This window comes from Dermacentor albipictus, chromosome 2, assembly GCF_038994185.2.
Source record: "Dermacentor albipictus isolate Rhodes 1998 colony chromosome 2, USDA_Dalb.pri_finalv2, whole genome shotgun sequence".
In the NCBI taxonomy this organism is placed as follows: Eukaryota; Metazoa; Arthropoda; class Arachnida; order Ixodida; family Ixodidae; genus Dermacentor; species Dermacentor albipictus.
In genome coordinates, this window is record NC_091822.1 from 178,840,731 (window position 1) to 178,863,952 (window position 23,222).

Below are 23,222 nucleotides of genomic sequence, written 5' to 3' on the forward strand. Positions count from 1 at the left end.
CTTACTGAAGCACCAACCAAGATAATCTGAAAATGAAGGGAAGCTGAATGCAGTAATACTGAAACATAGGACACTTTGGGGCCACAATATATATGACTTAGTACATGGGATCTGCAAAGAAGTAATGGGGGAAGCGCTGACGTTCAGAAATACCATTTTTTGCGAAAAATCGGATAAATTGTCTGGGTTGGAATCCACCAACTGTCGGTGGGCTGGTTGTCTTTGGGAGCCCATGTAAAAACCACAAATTAGGCATTGCAAACGGACATTGGTTGGGCCTCGTATCGTAGTCAGAAGCACAGAGCACAATTGGTCTTTAAAGGGCCCCTCACAAGTCTGGCCATTTCGAGCTGACAAGCGCAGCGCATACATGCGCGATAACGATCGTTTCGGCAAAGTATTACATCGCTACGCGCCCCGGAAAGATATGAAGTTTCAAACCGAATGCCGTTTTCTCGGCTACTCGCCGCCGCTGCGTTCCAAGCCGGAGGATGACGTGGTAGTGTGCCTGCGTACGCGTGTTTGTACTGTGACGTTGCTCGTGGTGGCACGACTTCGAGAAATATTCAAGGCAAGATCGGCTATTTGTGCAATATGTTGCTTGAATAGACGAGATAAAGCTTACAGAAATAAAACTCGCAAATGGAATGCGTGTTTTTGCTTTACATCCCAACACAGCGAAAGAGGTGTACTTCGTCTCCTTGCCCGCACGTCGTGCAATCGGTGCGCGCAGACACCGAAACTCGTTTTCCACCGTGTTCTAGCGGGGGATTGTGCTTTGTGATCCGCTTGTGTCATCCTCAGTATCCGTGTAGCCCTGACTTATTCCGCTAGTGAAGTGTCCTCGGGGGCAGCGCGCATTATCGTGCGCTGCACGAAGCGAGACAATAGACAGCTTTAGGTTAGGGAATGCAAGCAGCTTGCGTAGACCCAGACGTAGGGATCTGAGCATGCGCAGCACCGTGGCCCCTAGTTCTTGCGTACGCAAGCCGCTTGCGTCACCTAATCTAAAACTGCTGAAGTGCTCGCGCGCGAACGCCGTCAGCGGAAGTGCGCCACGCAGCAACGAAGCCAGAAGAAAGAAAGAAAAGAAAAAGAAAAGAAAGGAAAGGAAAAAAAAGGAAAAAAGAAAAGGAAAGCAGGAAACAGAAACAAAGAAAGAAGGCGGGGCCCGTTAAGTATGCGTCACGCGATCCTCTAGGTCCAGTGCGGGAGAACACGAGGAATAACTTTCACTTGTGGAGGCTAGACGGGGCAAGTGGAGAGGGTATCTGGCTTACCAGTCTAGCCAGCACAACGTACACAACAGAAGGCCTGAGCGCTCGGCGAGTGACGTCACGGAGAAGAAGCCGGCGGCGAGCTAGGGGATACGGTTTGAATGAAGGGAACGAGCCCTTACGGGCAATGTTAGCCAGAGGCCACTTATTCTCTTTTCGGCGTAGTTGAGCAGATGGCCTGCAGGAATCACAGGGTGTTCCAAGATTTATGCAAAACTACTTACGCACCCAATTATTAAAACACCCGTGCATAAAAATGAAATGGTGCAGTCTTAGAGGTTTGAGAACGAATTTCGGATAAATGATGACAGGGAGCATGGCTTATGTCGAAACGTCAGTGCTGCGCTCTTCTTCAGAGTAGCTTTTTTTTCCTTCATTTATCGTCGGCGTCAGAGTTTGCTTTCATGCGACGACGAAAGTTCCACAAAATTTTATTACTGCACCATAACACATCTCACGACAACTTCACTGGTGTGCCATTTTTCACATTGGGGACACATGTATTTATTCCAGTCTATATTAGGGTCTAAATGAATAATTTCGCTTTCGAGGCCTCATTACGTAAAGTAAAGCAGTGCACATATTTACAACACCTCACATGAGTATCAATGGAGATACAAAATATTCGTGCAAATACTTACAAAGAAACGGGTGGCTTATTCTGCGAACTCCAGCTTTTCTCTTCTTTGCCTTAGCATTGGCACCCAATATTCTGTCATTGATCTTGCGGAAACGAACGCATGATTTTTCGGCCCCGATTTCTAATTGCTCCAGCACTTGGACACGCAGCAGTTATTAGGCATATCCGGGCATGAACGTAATCCACATTCCATGGCAATGAAGGCTTGTCGGACGCATAACCGAATCGAAGCACGAACACAGACTACGACCGCGGTTCACGTACAGAAAATGTGCGCTCGGAAGCATGGCGCCGCATGCCAGGACTTTTGCAACCCCGAAGCTATCCAAGGGACAGCAGGAGCATCTAATCGAATTGTTATCGCCGTCGTCGCTCCCTCGCTCTTCCGCCTCTCATTTTCAACACAGGTGCGCCGCTCGTAGCTTCGTAGCACACTGCACCGAACTTATATGTGGGCCTCTTGTGCGTGATGTAGCTCAAGAGGAAAGGTTATGGCCACAAGGCCTTAAGTTCTCGAGGGGGTGTTGGTGTAGCTGGCTCCTGAAATTATGGGTTCGCGACACTGAAATATTTCTATCTTGCTACTATGAGCCGATTTGGAAAATTTTTGCAGCAGAACGCGCTCTTGAGGATAGGTAAAAACCCCCAGCGTATAACCAAAGTATGCTGTGTGGCCTAATGAGAGGCGCTTCAAGAAAGCCTCGGCAACACGGGTCCAAATGAGGGGCGAAAGCACAGAAGTATCTGTACCTAAAGGCGTGGACACAAAATGAAGGAAAATGTAAGTAATGTTATCAACCAAGTACAGGCAATTGAAGGCCTAAATAAACAAGCAGCAGTAATCACAAAGCGGGGGAAACAGGCAGCGAATTGGATGCAAAGAATGGAAATGAACTACCGTGGAAATTTCGAACAAAAATTACAAGTGAGAACTTGTGAGGTGAAGTAAAGGGAAGTGCATTGCCATTTGTACCTCGAGCTGAATGCCTAAGGACGCCGACATACCGAAGGGTATATTAGCAATTAGATGAGGCATGTGCACAGCGCAGCAAACATCCCGCGACCGCTCAGCACATCTGAATGTTATGCGAAGGTATTCGCCCAGCGAGACCAGTACGCAACGTACACAGTAATGGTGGCCATGGGCCGTGCATTGCCGGGCTGGAGGGGAGAGGCGCGCACCCACCGCTATAGCCACGACTCGGCGGTTGGTCCGCGTAAACCGGCAGCTTAAAGTTTCGCACGGAATCGTTTGCCGAAGCATATTCGCCATGGCCGACGCGTGTCGTTATTCATGATAAACACAGCCTGCGGTTCTTGCCGACAACGTTTCTGGATCTGCCAGAAAGTTTCTTTTAAGGCATTCCAGAGCGTGCTTTTCTCGCGAGTCGCCCGCTCCACACCGACAGTGTGGTAGTCTACATTCGACGTGTGCGATGTAGAGATGCACGAAATGTCTGGAAAATGATGCAGCACCGGAAATGATCGCTCTTTAATATCACCTATGATTGGACAGTAGTGCGAAGTGTCCCAAAGCGCTGGCTTGTACGAGGGAAAGTTCTAATGGTGTTTTTCTCCGACCCTGTTGAGGCACGCGTTCATGGCTTAACGGTTTGGGCATCAGGCTTCCGTGCTCTCAGATCCAGTAAATATACATACACAGGTTCGTTGGCGGATTGATTCCCATCTGCATAGCACAATTGGTAGTGCAATGCAAGTGTAATGCGGAGGCTGTGGGTTCGGCTGGAACGAGCGACAAGTTATCTTTTCGTCCACTTTCATTTCCCCTTTTGTTTGCTGCATTTCATTATCAACCACAGCCAATTTTATCGATGCTTTGATGTCATTATCTGTTGGCTTTATATGGTTATGATTATCCAGGGTGATTACCGCAACTCGAACAAACAATTTTAAAACGTGACTAACCGCAAGTAAATGCTAAAATCAATTCTGCAAATGTTTGAAACTTCACTTTAGGGCCAGGTGCGCTTCGTTACGTTGTAGAGGGCATTCGAAAACGACTGGTCCAATTTTTTTTGTGGGAACGTACATGCCGCGTGGCCATTTTTTTCCCGACGTTTAAAGAAAGCCCGAAATATAAGATTAAGAACAACCACATGACGGCAAACTGTCATTGGTTTCATTCAGTTGCGGCTAACCACTTTTCTTTGAAATCCTTGGTTCAAGTTACGTGAACCACTGTTTATATACAGAGGAGGCAAAGAAGAAGGCTGGCTCCACTGTTGTAGGGTCAAATGACAATTACGTACGTGGAAACACTTCGTTACTATTCAAGCGTTTTGACTGGCCTTTAGTCAAAATAGGCGAAGGCTGGTCCACCAAACGAAACGTCTGGACTCGGGGTAACGTATATGCACGTACGTCGCTTTCATTTTATAGGGCACCTCTGAAGGCGCAAACAAGGGCATGCGTCGGCAGGCGCCAATGTGTGTAATGCGTCATAAGCGTAGGTGGAGAAAAGGGTGATACATGGCGACGCACAAAGATTTTACCGACTACTGATGCTAGAAGATCGGCGACGCATGGCGAAACATTGACGGCGTCCGCCAATCAGAGGCTTCGGAGTCTCCGGCTGCTATACCTATCATGGCCGCCAATGCGAAGACGCCGATACCAACGATCGTGCGAGTTCTTTGTACGCATGCCGCGCGCGACAGTGTTCGTAAAAGGCGGTGTTCTCATAGGAGACAGACAACGATACAGCCGACAAGCGTGGGTCGACACTGACTTCAACACCGAAATCTAGCGTGCTGCTTATTCGTCCGTTCGGGGATAAGCAAGAGTTTTGCAAAAACATGAATGCCGACTATGGAAGAATAGGAAATACAAAAACGAACAATGATTTTCCACCCACACGGGAATAACTTTCGTATTTGTAAGAACTCAAATTTAGAGGTAATTAGTAAAAAAATGGAAATGTGGTGAAAGCAATGCGAGTATTTCCAGTCGGAAGGCCGCGGTCACTGCGAGTCAGCGTATTCGCAGTAGTTGGAATGTAGTACTACTAGATGAAGACTGGTCATCCCACGGCGTTCAACGCAGATGCGTGCCCAGCCAATATCGATGCCAGTGGGTTCAGCGTGTTCAGCGACAGTGATACAAACGACATCAGCCTTCACAGCGAAGCTGTATACCTCTACCGTCGAAGGAAATTTTCGTGTCGTATGCAAAAAAAAACACCCCATACGTGGGCAGATACAGACGATAGTGCAATGCCGGGCCGACCCGCGGTGTAGATTAAGCAGACGTTAAGCAAACCCCATACTTGGGCCAATTCCGAAGATAGTACAATGACCACCTGCCCGCGGCGCAGGTGCAGTTCACCACTAAGGGGCCAACATACATAGCTTTGCTGGTCATCCTTCACAGAGTGGAAGGGCACTATGGTATTTGCGTTTAACAGTGTTTTTGTTCTTTTTGTCCTTTTATCTGGTGCAACAGAACTCCATCACGTGGTTTTTACATTGGTGAACACCTTAATTCTGTGGCAATCCGCAATTTAGTGGAAATGCGTTTTCATTGTATTCCATTCGTTAACGATCAGGTATAGCGTTCACGCATATAAAGCTCGATGCATGCCGAACGGTATCGAAGTGGCCTTTACTGTCTGCTTGATGCGAGCTTTCGAGAAACCGGGCAGAGATTCGATCTAAATAATATGTCAGATGAAAATGTCAGTGGCATTGTAACGGCAATTCTAAAGAAATTGACGCGAGCATTACGTCGCACCCATTGGGAGGTGCCTGATCCATGCTTTAGAACACGTTCACCAATTTGGAAGGTTGGTCTGGAGCGCACTCGACACATCCTGCACCTACGAGGAGCGAAGTGCAACTGACAGTGGGGTGCAGAGCAGACCACCGCCAGTTGCACCACACACACGCGAGTGCTGTTCGAAGCCCTGGCATACACATCTACCTATACCACACCACGGGCTCCGCACACTTCACTCGCACAGTTTCTTCTACTCCTAATGCTAACGATTAAAAAACCCCTTGAAGTGCACCTTGCATATGAGGATATGGCATGAAAATATTCGATCCAGCGTCAACATGCTAACCAAACACTTTTACCCTTTCGTTGCTGGCTGATATAAATTAAAGAAGTTTACCATAATTATTAGGACAAAGCTACTTTGTCCACTTACAGGCACATATTGCTTTCAGCACCTAACCTGGGTATCTAACCGGGATTTAATTGTTCCCATCCTTCACAGCATACCTGCAGGTAATAAGAAACAACTTCAAAAGTGATTGTGTCCGTGAGCAGTCCTCGGATAACATGAGAGTAATAATTTGTGAAGTAGCAAAAATCCGCAATGACAACGTGGCGATCCCTTCCACTTTCCCACTCACTTCCTGGGTGCCTTGGCAAAAGCACGTTCCCTTTTGTGCGCCTCTTTTGTGCAGAACTCGTCAAAGGTAGCCGGCGCCTTGGTGCTGTCATTCCATTCGGGGCATTGGGAAGACGAAGCAGCAGGCCTGCAGCCAGCGTGTCTATCTGGACGCGCTCCGCCTGAACACAAGTGGCCTTGGAACTGCGCATAAAGAACAGATTATTACAGATTTCTAAAACTTCAGGGACATAAGCTACGCAAGCCTATTTGCCGAAGCTTTCATGCAACCGATCTGTTCTTAAAACATTTGAAGCTCTGTTAGCTTGCCAAAATTCTTCAGCTCTTTTAATAGCGGAAAATAAACTCACTTGCGAGCGTAACGCAACCCTTTCTGTCACAATTACACGGCAGGTTGTGCATACATATAATGTTTTGTTTGCGGAATTCTGAACCTTCTCTAGACTGACTCGTTCACTTTTACTTTGGGTGAAAGTTTTTTTACCCTCCACGACTGTATCTGCAGTTGCGAAAATAGAGGTATCCTTAATGTACTTGTGAAACAAAATTTTAATGATATTGTAACAGCTAATCAGAAGCAATACAATTACGACATTCGAAATATCGCTCATGCTTCCAGAAGAGTGTAGGGGCTTACATTTACAGGCCTGCAGCTTGAAGGCCTGAGCGGACGCTGCTGAGGCGCAGCTTCCAGACGGCGCTTACGGTTCAAGCAGCAAGCAGATGACATGGCTGCGTCGAACATACAGTCGTAAATTCATTAACCGGGTTTTCAACGTCGCAAAGCAAAACATTCGAGACGGCACCGTGCAGGACACAAGGAACGGGGGGGGGGGGGGGGGGGTTCTTCTATAAGTGTCCACCTAGTGTAATGTCCGCTTAGGCTAGGTGGAAATTGGCTGAGGGTGCCTGTTTTTTTCCTAGCTGGTTACGCAACCCAGCCAATCAGCACTTCAGCAGCAGCTCAAATGGACATGTGCTCCAGGTGAATATTTAGAGAATAAGCCTTCTACAAGGATCACTAGGATTAACGTTGACCACGTGGAATTTGCCAACGCGCACCAGTCATTTCTTGGGCGACTGCTTTTTCATACCGCTCCTGTTAGCGCGAGTTAGGTCACGAGAAATTGAACTCGCAACTTCGTGCTCTGCGAGCTACGTTTACCAGATCAGCAGTAGTGACTGTGCCAATGTGGTTACATGTTTGATCTGTAAGGTAAAAAAGAAATTTGAAGGCGGTTGGGACGACAAGCTTGGTTGACAGTTGTCGAATGTAGTGCCTAGTGACATTCGTCAACAGCCTAAAACTTATGTGGCATTGAAAAAAAAAGAGCACAGGAACACACATTTGGGGGAGTTGGTACAGATACATGACAGAAATAAACAGCAGAACTTTTTTGCAAACTATAGGACACTACAGGGCAGCGCTTGTACCTGTCTTCCTGTCCTACGGTCAGCGTAAACGTTGCACTGTTTATTTCCATTAAGACAGAGCATGGTTCACAAGAATATGGAGACTTCGATGAGGAACAGTGGGTTGGTATTTATCTAATTATATGAGGTACCTGCAGCCCCACTTGGGGCATTGCTGTATGGTAGAACAATCACTAAAGACAGTGATGCGATTATATAAGATGCGGTAGATCCCAAAATATAGAGGAAGGACGATTGCTTTTGATCTTACAGAGGTGGAAGCAATCCCGTCATTTAACCGGAAACTGAGGCGGTGTGGTAAAAGTACAGTGCAAGAGGCTCTTCCACCCGTCTATTGCTTTTCAAAAGATGCATTTATAGGAGTAGTCATTCGGCAAATGTATTCACGTCGTGTTGAATAGGGACAGCAGTGGCATTTGATAGAGTGAAGATGGCTTATGTCGTACATGATGCTATCGGCTCCGGGAGTAGAGCTTCGACAATCGTTTACGGAAGCCCTGAACTCGGCAACACTAAATGAACGATTGTAGGATTCGTTTTCATCACAGTTCCTGGTCAGGGGACTGTTGTATTAGTTGTTCTTGTTTTGGGATTGACTCCGAATAATGTTCGGAGATAGACACACGCTCGACATGTTGCATAAGGGCGTTAGCCTGGTCTTCAACTTTGCCTTGGTCAGTGACTTAAGGCAAAATGTAAGGCTGACGGCATATTAATTTTCTCTGCCGGTTTTATACTTCTCCTGGAGGGAAGGTATTAATGCTGCAGGCGTATTTTTCTTAGGTTTCTCTTCTAGCAAAGCGCCATGGTCGTCTTCCTTAGGACGGCTTTAAGTTAGAGGTTTTGTGTTGTTGGAGACGGGAGTAGCATGCCCCAAGCTTTATTCTGTTTTTTCCGCGCGTTCCTGCAATGCTGATTTCTCGACGACTTGAGCCTTTTGTTTGGAGCCTCATTCGTTTGCTAGATGCACTCTAATGTGGCGTCAATGATAAAAGTGGTAAAATAAGCAACGCCATCGTTTATATTAAAATGGTTAATAGTGTTTCGAGGCACATGTTTCATCGCCTTAAATTTTCGTCTTCGGAGTGCGGGAGAGGACCATGTCCTTTCCTAGAATTAGGCACAGAAAAATGATTAGTATGAGCGTTCTGACATTCCATTCTAAATATGGTACTAAGGTAAGGTAAGCCTGTACAAGAGTATTATGTGCAAGGCTGTAAAATGTTGGCTGTTTTCTATTTAGCACGCTGGTGTCAGAAGAAAACATTTTTCTATTCGGCCTTTTGTATCGCACCGAGAATTGTGTACGTTAAAATGGCAGCCAATACGTAATGACCTGGTAAGACATCGATTGAGCCCTCAAGTTCCTTTTATTGGGGTCGATACTTAGGGGACATGTAGACAGAAGAAACTAAATATTTTTCCAAGCAGTAAGGCTCGAACCCCAACTGCCTCAACAAGCGCTCGAAATCCTAGAGCCCGACATACGACGCACTTTATTACAACATCAGTGGACGAGGTGTGGGCCCCGTCACGGTGGTTGCCGAAAATCGCTAACTGCGGCAGAACGCCTAGCTACCTGGGTTTTAGATATGTCTGTTGCAAACACAGCAACAGGGGATTAAAGTTATGAACGGGTTCTTTGTCATCACCGAGGTTGTGGATAAGACCTCTGACGTTCCAATGTAATATTTGTCTATCCATATTAATGATAATTTGTGCTGTGCACTTACGAGAAAAATGACGTTATCCCACAGGACCCTTTCCGGACCCCGTGATGCAGGATACGTCTTTTTTGGCGCACTCCTGAGAGCTGCGCCGACCTTTCGGCGTCTGGGACGCCGATGCACTTGGCAATGTGTCCACCGCCTTCTGAGGCGCTGGATGCCCCGCTAGCGGTCGTTTCGGGCCCATTTTCATGCAGAGAAGCCCTGAAGTCCTAGAGCCTACGAGCCCGGAGGACTGCTGGCTCTTTCTGGGTGGCGTAACAGCACCAGCTGATCCGGCAATGATCCGGCGAGCGGCGGTGCCGCCGGTCCACTCTGCGTGGTGCGAACGCCCACCGAGAACGAATCTGGCAGTGCCACCAGCCATGCCACTTCAAAGAATGTAAGCATGAAAAGGGGGTTAACCGAGGGGCCGATTGTTATTGATATCGTGATAGGCGAACAAACAAAGACGCCAAGGAATTGAGGCCCCTATACATGAACAGGTGCCTACAGAATGTAGGCACCTCTAAAATAGAGAGGAGTTTTCACGCTTCTTTGAATAATTTTTTTTAGGGTTACGATTTGTTTTTTCTTCTGCCATGAAGGACACAAGCGATAGCAAGCAGGCTGTTCATCAGTTTGCACAGTGAAGTGGGTCATTTCAGTTCGCGGGGTGGTCGTTCAACGCACACCTTCTAGACGTAGTACGGCCTGGACAGCTCTGAGAGCAGTGACCGAATCTTTGGCGCTTAAAACAGCGTTGGATATTTGGTATGTACTGTCTGGCATTGATTCCGATATAGCCTGTTTCGATGTGTCCGGGGAGCGTGCCGGTACAAACTGAGAATCGGGCGTTTATTCGCAATTTCCTCACCGTGTCGTCATAAATATGCAGTGAATTTAGATCCGCCATGTTCCTTCCACCCCTCAGAAACTATTCTAGCAGGTCGTGTTCCGAAACACCACGTCTGCTGTTAGGGAACGATGAGAGATGGATTGATGGATATTGTTTCTTGGGGAGAAATGGCCAAAGCGCGCCATGACACTTGGTGATGAATCGCAATGAATATCGTTGAATATGGTGGAAATCAAGTGGCTGTATATTGGCCTAAAATATTCGTGAATGAAAAGCGAGTCCTACGGTTGGAAAAGTACATTGTGAAGGATTAGATATTAAAACATGTTAATTTATATCAGCACCAGTGCATCTGCGAAGCCCTTCAGCGCAAGGGCTGCGAGGCATGTGCTCCGTAAGCGATTTCATTGCAGCTACTACTTCTAAGCAGAGGCTGTGCTACAAATATCGTGGGCAAATGATGTTCATGGTATTCGTTTCTTCTAACTTGAGTACCGATTTAAAATTAAATAGAGGGTCAATGCCTAAAAAGAAGACTGGGTACAAAGGCACTTTATGACGGTATAAGGAAGGGAAGAAGTTTCTCCCATCTTCTAATAATGGGCACTGAACGAGAACATGGACTAAGTCTACTTCCACACCTAGTGCAGGTCTGAGGGTTAGTTCCAGTTAGAATTTGCGAGTGAGTGCTATAGGTGTTTCCAATGCTTAACCTACAGAGAAGTACTTCCTGGTGTCTTGTTTTCTCAGAGATCCAGTTCCCTAACTTTGGTTTGATTAGGTGTAGTTCGTCGGATACCCGAGTGTCCCATTGCCAATATTTCCGTAGTTTATGCCATAAAAATTGCTTAAGGTCTGTTTAGGGTACAGGTATATTAACGTTTGCATCACAAGGTACGGATGTAGCCATTAAGTCAGCAGCTACGTTGCCCTCTAGGCCTCTATGGCCAGGCACCCAACAAAGAACAATCATTTGGTTCGACATGTGTGCTGAACATAGAAGGTTGTAGACTTAATTAAGGATAGAGTGTTTTCCTAGACTTGATATCAAACTAACAACGCTTAGTGAGTCGGAATATGACAGTCTTTGTTACACCCGTTTGTTTTACGTGTTTCACAGCAGAGATGATCGCGTATGCCTCGGCTGTGAAAATGCGGGTGTTTGGATGTAATGCACCGGACGTTACAAATGAAGGTCTGAGCGCTGCATAAGTTGCACCATAAGTAAACTGAAGCGTCTATAGAAACCTCCACGCAGGAGTACTTTGCCTGGAGTTCACGAAAGTGTGAATGTATGTGCACCTCATGCGCGCGTTTTGTTATTGCGACGAAGACATATCACACTGGATATGTCTGCCATTCCCAAGGTGGTGCAAGGTTAGTGGGAGTCATTAGGACTGTTTCTCGATGTTGAGTACCGGTTTCATTAGCCAGTTGTTCTAAGCGCACAGACAGAGGAGGTCGAACAGCTGGGCGGTTACGGTGAAGTCTTGCGGAAGGCAAGTACAGTTGAGCAACACGGATGTTCGTTACTCGATTGACATTTTAAAGAGTAGCAGAAGTTTAAATATGTTCTGCGTAGGTGCAAGGACCATTCGTTCGCTTCGACATACAGACTTTCCACAGGGCTTGCCCTAAATGCGCCTGCTGCCAGCCGTATACCTAGATTGTGGACTGGGTCGAGAATTTTGAGAGCGCTGTCCGATGCGGATTGGTACGCCACGGCTCCATAGTCGAGGCGTGATCGTACAAGGCTCTTATACAGGCTAAGCAAACACCTGTCACTGCCACAGTTTGTTCGAGAAAGCTTCAGCAGGTGCATAGTCTTCCGACACTTCACTTTAAGATATTTCAAGTGGGGAATGTAATTAGGTTGTGTCCAAAAGAATACCTAAAACATTATGTTCAAAGCTGACCGACAGTCATTCTCCGTTAAGGTCAATGGCGGGTTCCAGTGATCTGCCTCTCTTGTTTTAGAAGAGAACACATGTGCTTTTTTTCAGGGTTAAATTTAAAACCGTTTTCTTCTGACCACTTTGAGAGTTTCTTTAGGCCAAGCTGTAGCCGTTTATCACAGACGCCAATTTTGCACGACCTAAACGCTATCTGTACATCGTCCACATAAACCGAGTAAAAAAGTGCGAGGTATGACGGTATGCAAGGAGCTCATTTTCGCAATAAAGAGTGTACAACTCAGCACTTCACCCTGCGGTACACCTGTCTCCTGTGAGAATGATCGAGAGTGCACATTGCCAACTTTAACGCGAAATGTTCTGTCAGACAGGTGGCTCTCAATAATGGTCAGCAAGTTGCCGCGTATACCCATTCCAGAAAGATCCCGAAGGAATCCAAAGCGCCACGTAGTGTCATATGCATTTTCCATATCAAGGAATAAAGATAAGACATGCTGTTTATGGATAAAGGCTTCAAGGATGTAAATTCCTATGCGGACAAGCTGGTCTGTCGTCGACCTACCTTCCCTGAAACCGCATTGGTATGGGTCTAAGCGTTGGTATGGGTAAGCGTTTATTCACCACCTTTTCAATGAGCTTGCATAGGCAGCTTGTCAGCGCTATCGGCCTATAACTATTTGCCAAGGGAGGGTCTTTACCCTGTTTCAGAATGGGAATTATAATGGCCTCTTTCAAGACAGAGGGAATCTGGCCGGAATACCCTATGTCATTGCAAAGAAAAAGAGTTTGTGTTTAACATTCATATATTGTGCGGTCAGCCTGGGGCAGATTTGTTGCAGCCGTTTAGTACTGGTTGAAGCTCTGGTATGCGAAATGGTCTATTGTATACCTCACATTTTGCACTTTTTCGTGCTAATGGCTGCCGTTCTATTCGTGTTTTTGTTTTGGGAATGTGTCAGTAGTGCGACGAACTGGATATGAGTTCAAAATGTGCACCTAGAAAGTTCGCCTCGTCTTCCATACTATTTTCCTGTGCATTTAATAAGGGTAGCGAGTAAGGTTGTCGACCTTTTATCCTGGGCACTCTAGTCCACACCTTTGTTTCATCCGTGTAAGTGAATTCCTGATATATATTTTTTGCCAACTACTAGCTTGTCGGCGCGTTCTCCTTCCCCGAGATTTGACATGCTTGAAATGAACCAGGTTTTCTGCAGTCGGAGATTCGCGGAGCAACCCCCATTCTTTGCTCTGCTTTTTACGCGCGTTACGACATTCCTCGTTCCACCACGGAACACGGCGCTTGTTAGATGATCCCTTTGTCTCTTGGATACATTGGGTCGCGGCAGCAATCAAAAAAGGGTGAAGTATTCAACCGCAGCCTTCAGGCTTAGAGCAGAAATGTCAGCCCACAATATGACAGCGATTTTTTGGAACTGTCCCCAGTCGGCTGAAACGGTTTTCCACCGAGGAAACTGGAGGACATTCATTCATCTTCGGTGTAGACACAACTATCGGGAAATGGTCGCTCCTGAGTGGATTTGTAATATTCGATTTAAGATCCGGTAAAAGGGTGAGAGATTCAATACCGAGGACTATAGAGGAATACGTTTTATCTGCAGTGTTATAATATGTAGGTGCCTTGCTATTCAAAAGACATGTTCAAACTGTTCAATCAGCCGACCTCGCACTTCGCAGTGAGAGTCACACCATAGGTTGCTGTGTGCATTTAAATCTCCTAGAACCAAATAGGGTTGGGGTAATTGATCTATTAATGTTTGGAATTAATGTTTATGGAGCTTATAATGCGGGGGTATGTACAGAGAGCAGAGGTTAAGAAGCTTGTTTAGAAGTACGGCCCGAACGGCCAACGCCTCTAGGGGCGTTTGTAGATGTTGATACGCCATACTTTTGTCGAGTATAATGGCTACACCACCAGATGATGCGATGGCATCATCACGATCTGTACGAAAAAGAACATAATGAAGAAGAAAGTGTGTTCAGATTTAAGATCGGTTTCCTGTACACACAGCACTTTTGTAGTGAGTTCGTAGAGAAGTTCTTGATCATCAAGGTTTCTGAGGAGACCTCTGACGTTCCACTGCATAATTAGCGTGTCCATAATGAAGTCAATTTGGCGCGCTGCATAAGAAAAAGAATGTTTAGCCTACAGAGCCGTTTGCGGCCCTGTAATTTTGGTTTTGTCTTTTCTGGAGCGCTCCGAAGAGTTTCGCCGCCCCTTAGGTGGTTGCTGCACCACCTTGCTTGGGGCAGTGTCCATAGCTTCTTGCGAAGCGCTGGACACTCGCTCGAACGAGGGGCGTGTACGTCGTGTTGCCTTCGCCTCGAGGGACGAAGGCTGGCCTCACCTGCCCCGAGGGTCATGGATCCTCCTTCGCATCTGCGCTGTGATGGGTGATGTGAGCGCTAGTAGAAGTCACCGGTGCGACGGATTTCGATAAGGGTAGGGTAGCCTCAGCTGCTCCCACCGTGGGGGCAGGAGCATCCATTCAGGAGTTCATCAGTCAGATCAATGAGGTCGTCGTCCGAGACCACGCCCTTGACGGTGTTCATTGTTCTGTGTGGACTAACATATATGGTTTTATCGCCCAATCCCACCAGGTTTATGAGTTTCTCGTACTGGGGTTTGTCTTTCACCTCAATAAGAAGGTCCCCACGTGCTATCTTGGTAGCCACTTCCAATGACCTGCGTGTGGCATTTGGACACCAAGAAGTGTCAAATGTTTGTCACTTTTTTGTCAGTGTGTTCACAGTGAAACACATGATACTTGGGGAATGTGTCGGTTCTTCAGAAAGAATTCAAATGTTGCATCGGTGCGCCCCCTTCTCAGAGGACGATCAGGTAAGAATGGTTTCGAGGGCCCCATGAAATCTTGTTTCTGCGGTATCAATGCTAGGCACCCACCACCGAGAGGACATGGCGGAGTTTGTTGTGGAGCAAGCGCTGCCAACTGTACATTGCCATAACCGCATATGTTACAATCAAGGTAGATCATAGCACACCAGGTTACCCCTTTCCACCAGGATATTCGGAAGTAATAAGAAGTAAAGAGGAGACAGGAAAGATCGAAAAATGGGAGAGAAAGACGAAGATTGGAAGGAGGACAGGAAAAGGAGACATCCGATTTGAGGGAACGATGAGAGGTCACTCAAATTGGGGTGTCGCCATATAAAACGCGATTCTCAGTTTGTCATGTTACAGTTTGTCAGGAACATCAAGGAGAAGCTCGCCACTGGCCGCTGGTGTAATTGTGTATCCAGGGCCCATAGTGTCGGTGAAGCACTTCGTGACAACAAAAGGAGGTGGCATTTTCACATCCTTATGGGGGGGTTTCAGTATGGATCACCTGAAAACTGGAGGATGTCTTTACTGTTGACGAAAACGTTTAAACATTCATCGGTGCGCCCACTTCTCAAAGGAGGGTTGTCAGGCCGCAGTGGAATAAGCTCGAAGCCATAAAAATATTCCGATTGCAGCAGCTGTTCCAGTCGCCCACCGCTGACCTCAACAAGGCGGCGTGACAAGCAATACACAGACACCACAATATAATATGGTGTAACCTAGGTTGGCTACTCACACAACATTACCCTTTGCTGCCTGGAAGATCCGAAGTAAATAGAAGTGAGTAGAAGACAGGAAAGAAGAAATGCAAGGCGAATATCGGAGAAAAGAGCAGGAAACGGCAACTACGAATTTCCCCGGGTCGAGTCAGTCCGGACATGTGTAGGCGAAGCCGAGAATAAAGTGGTGTGTTGCCTTCGCCGAGAGGCGTTAAAGGACCAAGTACTCTACATCAACTCCACCCCCAGGAGTCCTTCCCTGGACACGGTAAGCCGCGCACGGCTAGACGCGGCAGGGTCTAACCCTCTTGTCCTCAGGTACGTGATGTCGCAACACACCAGAAGCCTGCCGACGCAGACAGCCCTGCGGGGATACCCTCTTTAGTTTAACGAATGGGAAACGAGGAAACGACGTCTGAACACAGGCGTACAGTGAGCGCAGCAGTAGTTCTTAGAAAATTACAGCCACTTTTCGCCATCGCTTCTAGCCTCTTTCGTGGGCCGACGACAGAGACAATGCGTGCACTTTCACGTTTCCTAGGTGACACGGGCCTGGACTCTATGATAGCAGTTGTGTAATGCGTCTTTCACCTCGTTCCTCCCATTATCATCCCCCATTGTGACCCTTTTTCTTCCCCTCTTCCCCTTCCCTTACGTAGAGTAGCAGGCCAGATTCTCCATTATCCGGCCGACCTCCCTACATTTTCCAATCATTAAAATACTTCTTCGTGGGCCGATATGTGCGATACTGTAACCGGTGGCTGCCCTGACGTTCCGGATACATAAAACGGTCGGGAGTGCTTCGTGCTACCGAGTAACAGCGAACCTGCGACAAATGACGCCCACAGCAGCAGCGAAAATGCAACCCTCGGAGTCGCGCCGCCGACGCGCCAGGCGAGAGCATCCCCGCGACCTGGCGCGCAAGCGTCTACGTCGCGCCGCCGAACCAGCGATCAAATTCGAGCCCTCGTCGTTGGTGACCGACGTGGACGCGGCCTGATGGCAATTGGCTGCCCTCGCCTATGCTCTAACGGTTCGGGCTACAGTGCTACACCGATCCAAAGGTGCAAACGACCACGAGGCGGTCGTATTTGGACTTAACCCTCCACCACAAAGCTATAAGAACTTGCACAGAATAACCAACAATGCCAAAATGTTTGTGTGCCTCTGTGTGCTACATGTAGATATGCGATCTATACAGGTTCGATTGTCATCCACCTTCACAGAGTGAAATGGCTGCCGAAATGTTTAGTCGTAGTCCAACACATTTCATTACCTTGTAAAGCTAGTAAATTAAAAGAATATTAGAATTACCCCCGACTCTGCTTCTAAGATTTACTTATTTTTTACGCATTGCTAACGAGGCTACATATATTGCCGCCGCGAAATGTGTTGGCCGAACACCCTCACCGACGAGTGCGCTCTGCAGTAAGTGCAAGTGTGCCCGTGTGGCAGCCTACGAATGACTACAGTGCACTCGCTCAAAGTGCGCTTCAGTTTGCCCGTGTTACAGGGGTATAAAATAGGGCACTATGAGGATTATGCGTGGCAAGGCAGGCTATACTTAGGACGTCATAACGTTTGAAAGGTAGCTATTAGAATTTCCTTTTGCACTTTATTGTGGCTTGTGAGCTTAACGCAAGATCATGGCCATAAGTTACTGGACGAAATAAAAATGATTTTAGCTCCTCACATGCAGCTTAGTCGCATCGCAGTATTCTCAAACGTATTCTCGCCCGGAGTAACCTGTTGGTACTTCTAAGCTACTGTCGCTCACATTGGCTTAGCTTGCTTAATTGAAATCATTACCCGAATGAATTAACGAATATGTGGTGATTATTGGCGCAAGGGCCAGGTATGCCCAAAGAGCGCCATGTCCGTGATGACGAGTTCGCAGTGTAGTTATGAGTTCTATAAAGTTGATGTTCATGGCTCCTTTAGAGCCCCGTCACAATAGTCGCTCGAAAGTGCGTAAAATCTACGTGTAAGAAGACCATGTCGACGACAAATGACGTGTATTATGAGCATTAAAATCCATTGCGAAAGAATGATGCAATGTACAAAATATGGCAGATGCTTAAATTATCTAAAGCACTACTGCCTTGTTAGAGCTCTTCCAACACAAGGGCCTGGAGGCATGTGTTATGTAAAAACGTTATCCCAACGGCATCCTGTGCATAGACCATGCGCTACGAATGTAATGGACTTGCAACATGTAGGATAACATGAAAAAAACCGAGGACTGCTCTAGAGGTAAAGAGCGGGTCCTCGCCAAAAAACGTAGCCGGGTCAAGAGGGACAAAATAGCGGCATGCAAGAGGAAAATGCTTTAGTTTCGGCCTCCCGACACTCCAGGAGGACGCGAAGGACGGTCAGCCTCTTACCACGTCTATCACAGGTTGGAGGTTCATTAATACTAAGTAGAAAATTATGAGTGCCAAATGTGTGTCCTATTCCCAGACGACAGACTAGGACGTCTGTTAGCTGTGATTTTGTTGCGGAGCGCCAAAAACGTAACTGGCTTTATCAAGTGCAGCTTATTTGTTTATGCGTCCCAAATGCATTGCCAGTGGTTTCGAAGTTTCTTTCGTAAGAAAGGCCTTAGATCTGTGACAGCGACAGCAGCGGTAGGATTACCAGAATGCTAAGGAATTGACGTGCCCTCAATGCCCTTATGGCCAGGCACCCAGCATGCCGATATCCATGCTGGGCATGCATATACTGATTAGATAAGCTTCACAGGTAGTAATAGAGTTCAGTAAGGAGAGGATTTTCGTGCTTAGAGAGCGACATCAAAGCCTTCACTGTGCTTAGACCGTCCGTATATATAACTGTTTTGGCGTTCTGATTCCCTTATATACATCAGAGCCGACAATCTGGCATAGGCTTCGACCGAGAAGATACTTGCCTGCAGATGCAGTACATCGGATTCCGAGAAGGATGGACGGACGGCTGCGTAGGACACCCCAGCATGCGACTTAGAAGCGTTTGTGTAGAACAATGTGCACGAATGCTTATACTGAATTTTTAGGAAACGCATTCAGATTTCCACCTCTGGAGCGTGCTCTGTAACTATTAGAATGGATACATCCAATTCTACCACGTGCCACTCCCAAGGGGGTAACAGCTTGGTTGGATGCATTAAGCGTTGCTCGAAGAGTGGGACATGTATTGCATCGCTAAGCTCCCTGACACGCAGCGAGAAAGGCCGTCTTACAGAGGCTGATTGCGAAAAAGTGTAGCACGTGTCATATTGGTAACGGTATTAAAACATGGATTCTCATGATTGGAGTGTATTCTGAGAAAATGTGAGGTTGATGTATGTTCTCGTTAAGTGAAGCGAACATTCATTTGATTCGGCGTACAAGTTTTCCATCAGGCTTGTTCTGAAAGCGCCAGTGGCTAAGCGGATACTTAGATCGTGGACAGGATCTAGCATCTTTGGCGCGCTCTGGGCGGCAGAGTTATATACTACGGCACCATAGTCCAATCGTGACCGAAGTAGGCTCTTGTAAAGATTCGTTAAACACTCCTGTCACTACCCCATGTAGTCTGGGATAGAAGTTTCAATGTTGTTTTTAGACTTTTTCTTTAAGAGATTTAATGTGTGGAATTAAAGTGAGCCCATAGTCAAGCGTAATACCTAGAAATTTGTGCTCTTTGTTGACGGGTATCTGTTCACACAATTCTAAGCAAGGATCTGGAACCAGGCCCATCTAAAAAGAACAAGTTGTGAGGATTGATTTTGAATCCATTTTCTTTGCGCACTTTGATACTTCGTTCAAGCCATGCTGTACCTATCTCGCACTGCGAGGTTACAGGTTTTGAAACCTATGTGAATGTCCCCCAAGTAGACGGAATAAGTAGACGCCCAAGTAGACGGAGCTGAGCAGGCTTCCCTGAGGTACACCAGTTTCCTGTATAAGTGGACGTGACAGTACGTTGCCGACTTTTACCCGGAAGGCTCGACTAGACAAATAGCTTGCTGTCAGGTTTAGCATATTGCCATGAATGCCCATTTCGGACAAGTCTCAAGATTAGAAGTAAAATTGAAGAGCATTGTGCTGACAGTACGCGCTGTGCCATGAAATTGAAGAGCAAAGAGCGGCAGTCCCGAGCTAGAGGAAAAAACCACCACCCATCCCACTCCGTGAAGATGGTCGAACGGCGAAGCTGTTAGTTCCACCAAGTGTTACACCATGCTAATGAAACTTCCCAAGCAGTCTATATTGTAAATGTTTCACTATTGGAACTCCCGGCGCTGCCGTTTAAAGTGGACACCTCTTGCGCACAGCTCGGGGTCGGACCAAGGACGATGAGTCCGTTCACGAGCGAACTCTCTCCGACGTTCCCGGTAGCCAGCTTCTTCCTCAGGAGTACGCATTGTCCCTGGTTTTCCCATAGTGGTAGCTGGGATGGGATGTGCGGAACCGCCAATCCAAAGCTCCGTATATTGGGCGCAAGGCCCAAGGCCCACCACTTGAGGTGTGCGCTTTGCAATCGTTTTGACGATTGGTTGGATGAGTGACGTTTGACGTAGCTGCCGGCACTTCTTGCTGGCGCAAGAAGTGCTGGCAGCCACGTGCTCCTAGTATCGCCTGTCAATCGCTGGGCACTATTCCTTGGCCGCAAACCACCAGCATAACATGTATTTATATCACGCAAGGGGAAATCAATCGTCTATAAAATTGATTCATATCTGGCCCGGTCGCCGAAAAAGCACTGTGTATTAACGGTATAAGATTCGCGTACAAGATAGCATTATCACAGGGGGCAAGGGGTCCCTCTAACCCATTTCCCCCTGTTGAGCTCTTTTCCTCTTCTGCTAGTTGACAAGAACCCTTTTTAGAGAAGTTCAACGACGGTACAGGGTCCGCATAACAAGTGCTGTAAAAGAGCACCAAAGTAAGATCTTCACAAAACTTCCTGTCCTGACTAGTTTATCAGCCGAACAAACAAAGCGCTGGACCAGCCAGTGTTCAACCATTTTGACTGCTGAATGTCGATCTGCGAGCTATCCACGCTGGCAATACAACGGGGAAGTCGATCTCACTGTGCAAATATCTCCTTGGCATTGGCTTTGACAGCGGGGGTCACGGGAAAGCTGACGTAGGCCTTCCACCGGTCAACACTAATTGCGAGAGCAACTTTGTGGAAAGTGTCAGCAGCAGATTTAGGCCGTTCAGAGTAATACTTCATTTTGAACAAACCTGCAGGCTGGTAGCACTGAACCGCAGCGCGGAATTCCTTCCTCTCAGTAGAACGATCATGGTACGCTTGCACTTGAGTGTGCTCCATTTTGTAGCATACTCTGCAAAAGGTCTGCTTAGAAAGCCGGCAGGGACGGTGCAAATAATGTTCCGCCATCTGTGCGACCGTGCACTGCTCTTGGAGCCGCGTTCGACACCGCGAGAGCAACGCCAAGCAGATGACAAGGGAAAATGACAGTCCTTGTCTACAGATGGGTGTATTCTTGATGGGTGTATTCAACTGGTACTTTGACGTAAAGCTGTGGCGAATATCCTTTATGAAAATGAAGAGTGAATTTCTGATGAGAACGTTATGTATCGCTAATGTAACATCAGACCTTCATTAGAAATGCATCGTCTATTGTGTGACATCACAAGTGCTTCAGCGACTTAAATGGCAATGCACCTTAAGACTTCTGATGAGAAGAGTGGACAGTCTTCGTGTTTCCTAATGTACAAAAAGGTTAGAAAAACTCGATCTTTCATGGGAGTCGAACCCATTACCTATAGTGTTAAGGCTACGAATTATAAACTTTGGTATTTAGGCACAGCTAATTAAGATACAGTCAGTAACTGCACTAGAACGAACGACCACTGGTGGAAGTCGAACCTTGACCTTTGGTGTTAATGAAGGCGATGTTAAATGAGGTGCAGTTAAATATATGGTTAATTAAGACACTCAAACTAAGGACGTTGGGTGGGAGTCGAACTCAAGACCTTTGTTAATGAAGGTGATGTTAAGGTGTACTTAAAGCACCTGCACCAATGACATTTGGAGGCAGTCGAATCTACGACCTTTGGTGTTAATGGAGGCGATATTAAGGCGCAGTTAAGATACAGTTAAGGCACTCGAACCCAGGACCTTGGGTGGGAGTCGATCCCACGACCGTTGTTGGGAATGAAGACGATGTTAATTAAGGTATTTGAGATGGTGAATTAGGACAGTCGAACCCGCAACCTTGGGTGGGAACCGAATCCTTGGCCCTTGGTGGGAGTGGTTTAGATGCACGGATGGGGGCAGTCCAAGAGACGAAAAGGAAAACGATATAACACAGCGTGAGTGCAGACTACTGTTTTTAGTCCCTTGCGCAGTCCCCAACCATGAATGTATTGCTTAAATAACGAAGGTGATGCATGCGCTGGAAACGAGTCGGATTTATCCGGGCTAGGCAAAAAACACTGACGCTTCTTGTATTTGTTTAAAGCAACGAGTTCATGCTGCCCTGTTATTTTTGGTAATCGCTGCAGAACTACACCATATGCCCGGTTCTGCGTAGTTTGGTTTCTTGGCTGTGTTACTTATCTTTAAGTGGCAACCGACAATTGCGTAGACTGACATGATCATGACAAACTGCGCGCAAGCGGCAGCGTCTATTTCCTGGAATGCACTGTAGTACATGATTGCAAGCACATCGTAGGCCGCGCACATTTCTGGCACACACCACATACGAAATATGTACGCTGCAGAGACATGTGGGTTTTTGGAGCAACCTTTGGTGTTGGCACGATGAACAGAAGGCACGGACGACAGGGTTATCTCAACGTGTTGCTTTGTTTAGAACGAGTCGGTCGGTTGTGCTAGCTGCAAGGATGTGCTTTTGTGTTTTCTGCAATGAAATGCGACATCGTTCGCGAGCGCATGAGTGCCAGAACACATCTGGTCTTTCTGAAAATTCGCGGTATGCGTGGCGAGCCAGCCAAATGTGGACCAACGATGTTCGTGCCATCGAGTGAGTCCCTTTGTGTGAGGCTGTCGTGGAAAGTGGTGGACGTAGCGAAAAAGGCATACATCCGCCGCCGAGGTTTGCGAGAGGTGGTCCTGGCTAACACAGAAATTGCCAAGAAAGTGGATGGGAAGACGGCGCCGCGGTAGCTGAATGTGCAGAGCATCGCACGCGTAATGCTGAGACGCAGGACCCTTCCCCACCTGCGGCAAGTTTTTTTCAGCGATGTTCAATTCCATTGTTTGTAACATATTTAACACAATTAGTAGGTGCAAGTAATTTCTCTTATGTGTATGTTTGTTTGCTTCTTATGATACGATTAATTAAAATCGGGCACCTCGGTTAATCCCCTATCTTTTCGTTCATTATATATATATATACGTATGAACCTCATGACCCCGAGCACACCGGAATCCACCAGAGACGGTCAGGCACATGCAACATCTGTAAATAAGATCCGACTGAC

The 23,222-nt window shown here is 47.0% G+C and overlaps 1 protein-coding gene across 1 annotated transcript in view; it reads right to left on the bottom strand.

Annotated features, from left to right (window-relative positions):
* LOC139056340 (uncharacterized) overlaps positions 1 to 23,222 on the bottom strand; it is a 42,130-nt gene that overhangs the window by 16,025 nt on the left and 2,883 nt on the right. The window contains exons 2-3 of the mRNA XM_070534499.1: positions 6,930 to 7,024; positions 6,294 to 6,475 (exon numbers count right to left, since the gene is read on the bottom strand). Coding sequence (XP_070390600.1) covers positions 6,294 to 6,475; positions 6,930 to 7,022 — 275 coding nt within the window. The 5' untranslated portion in view covers positions 7,023 to 7,024. The remainder of the gene's footprint in view (positions 1 to 6,293; positions 6,476 to 6,929; positions 7,025 to 23,222) is intronic.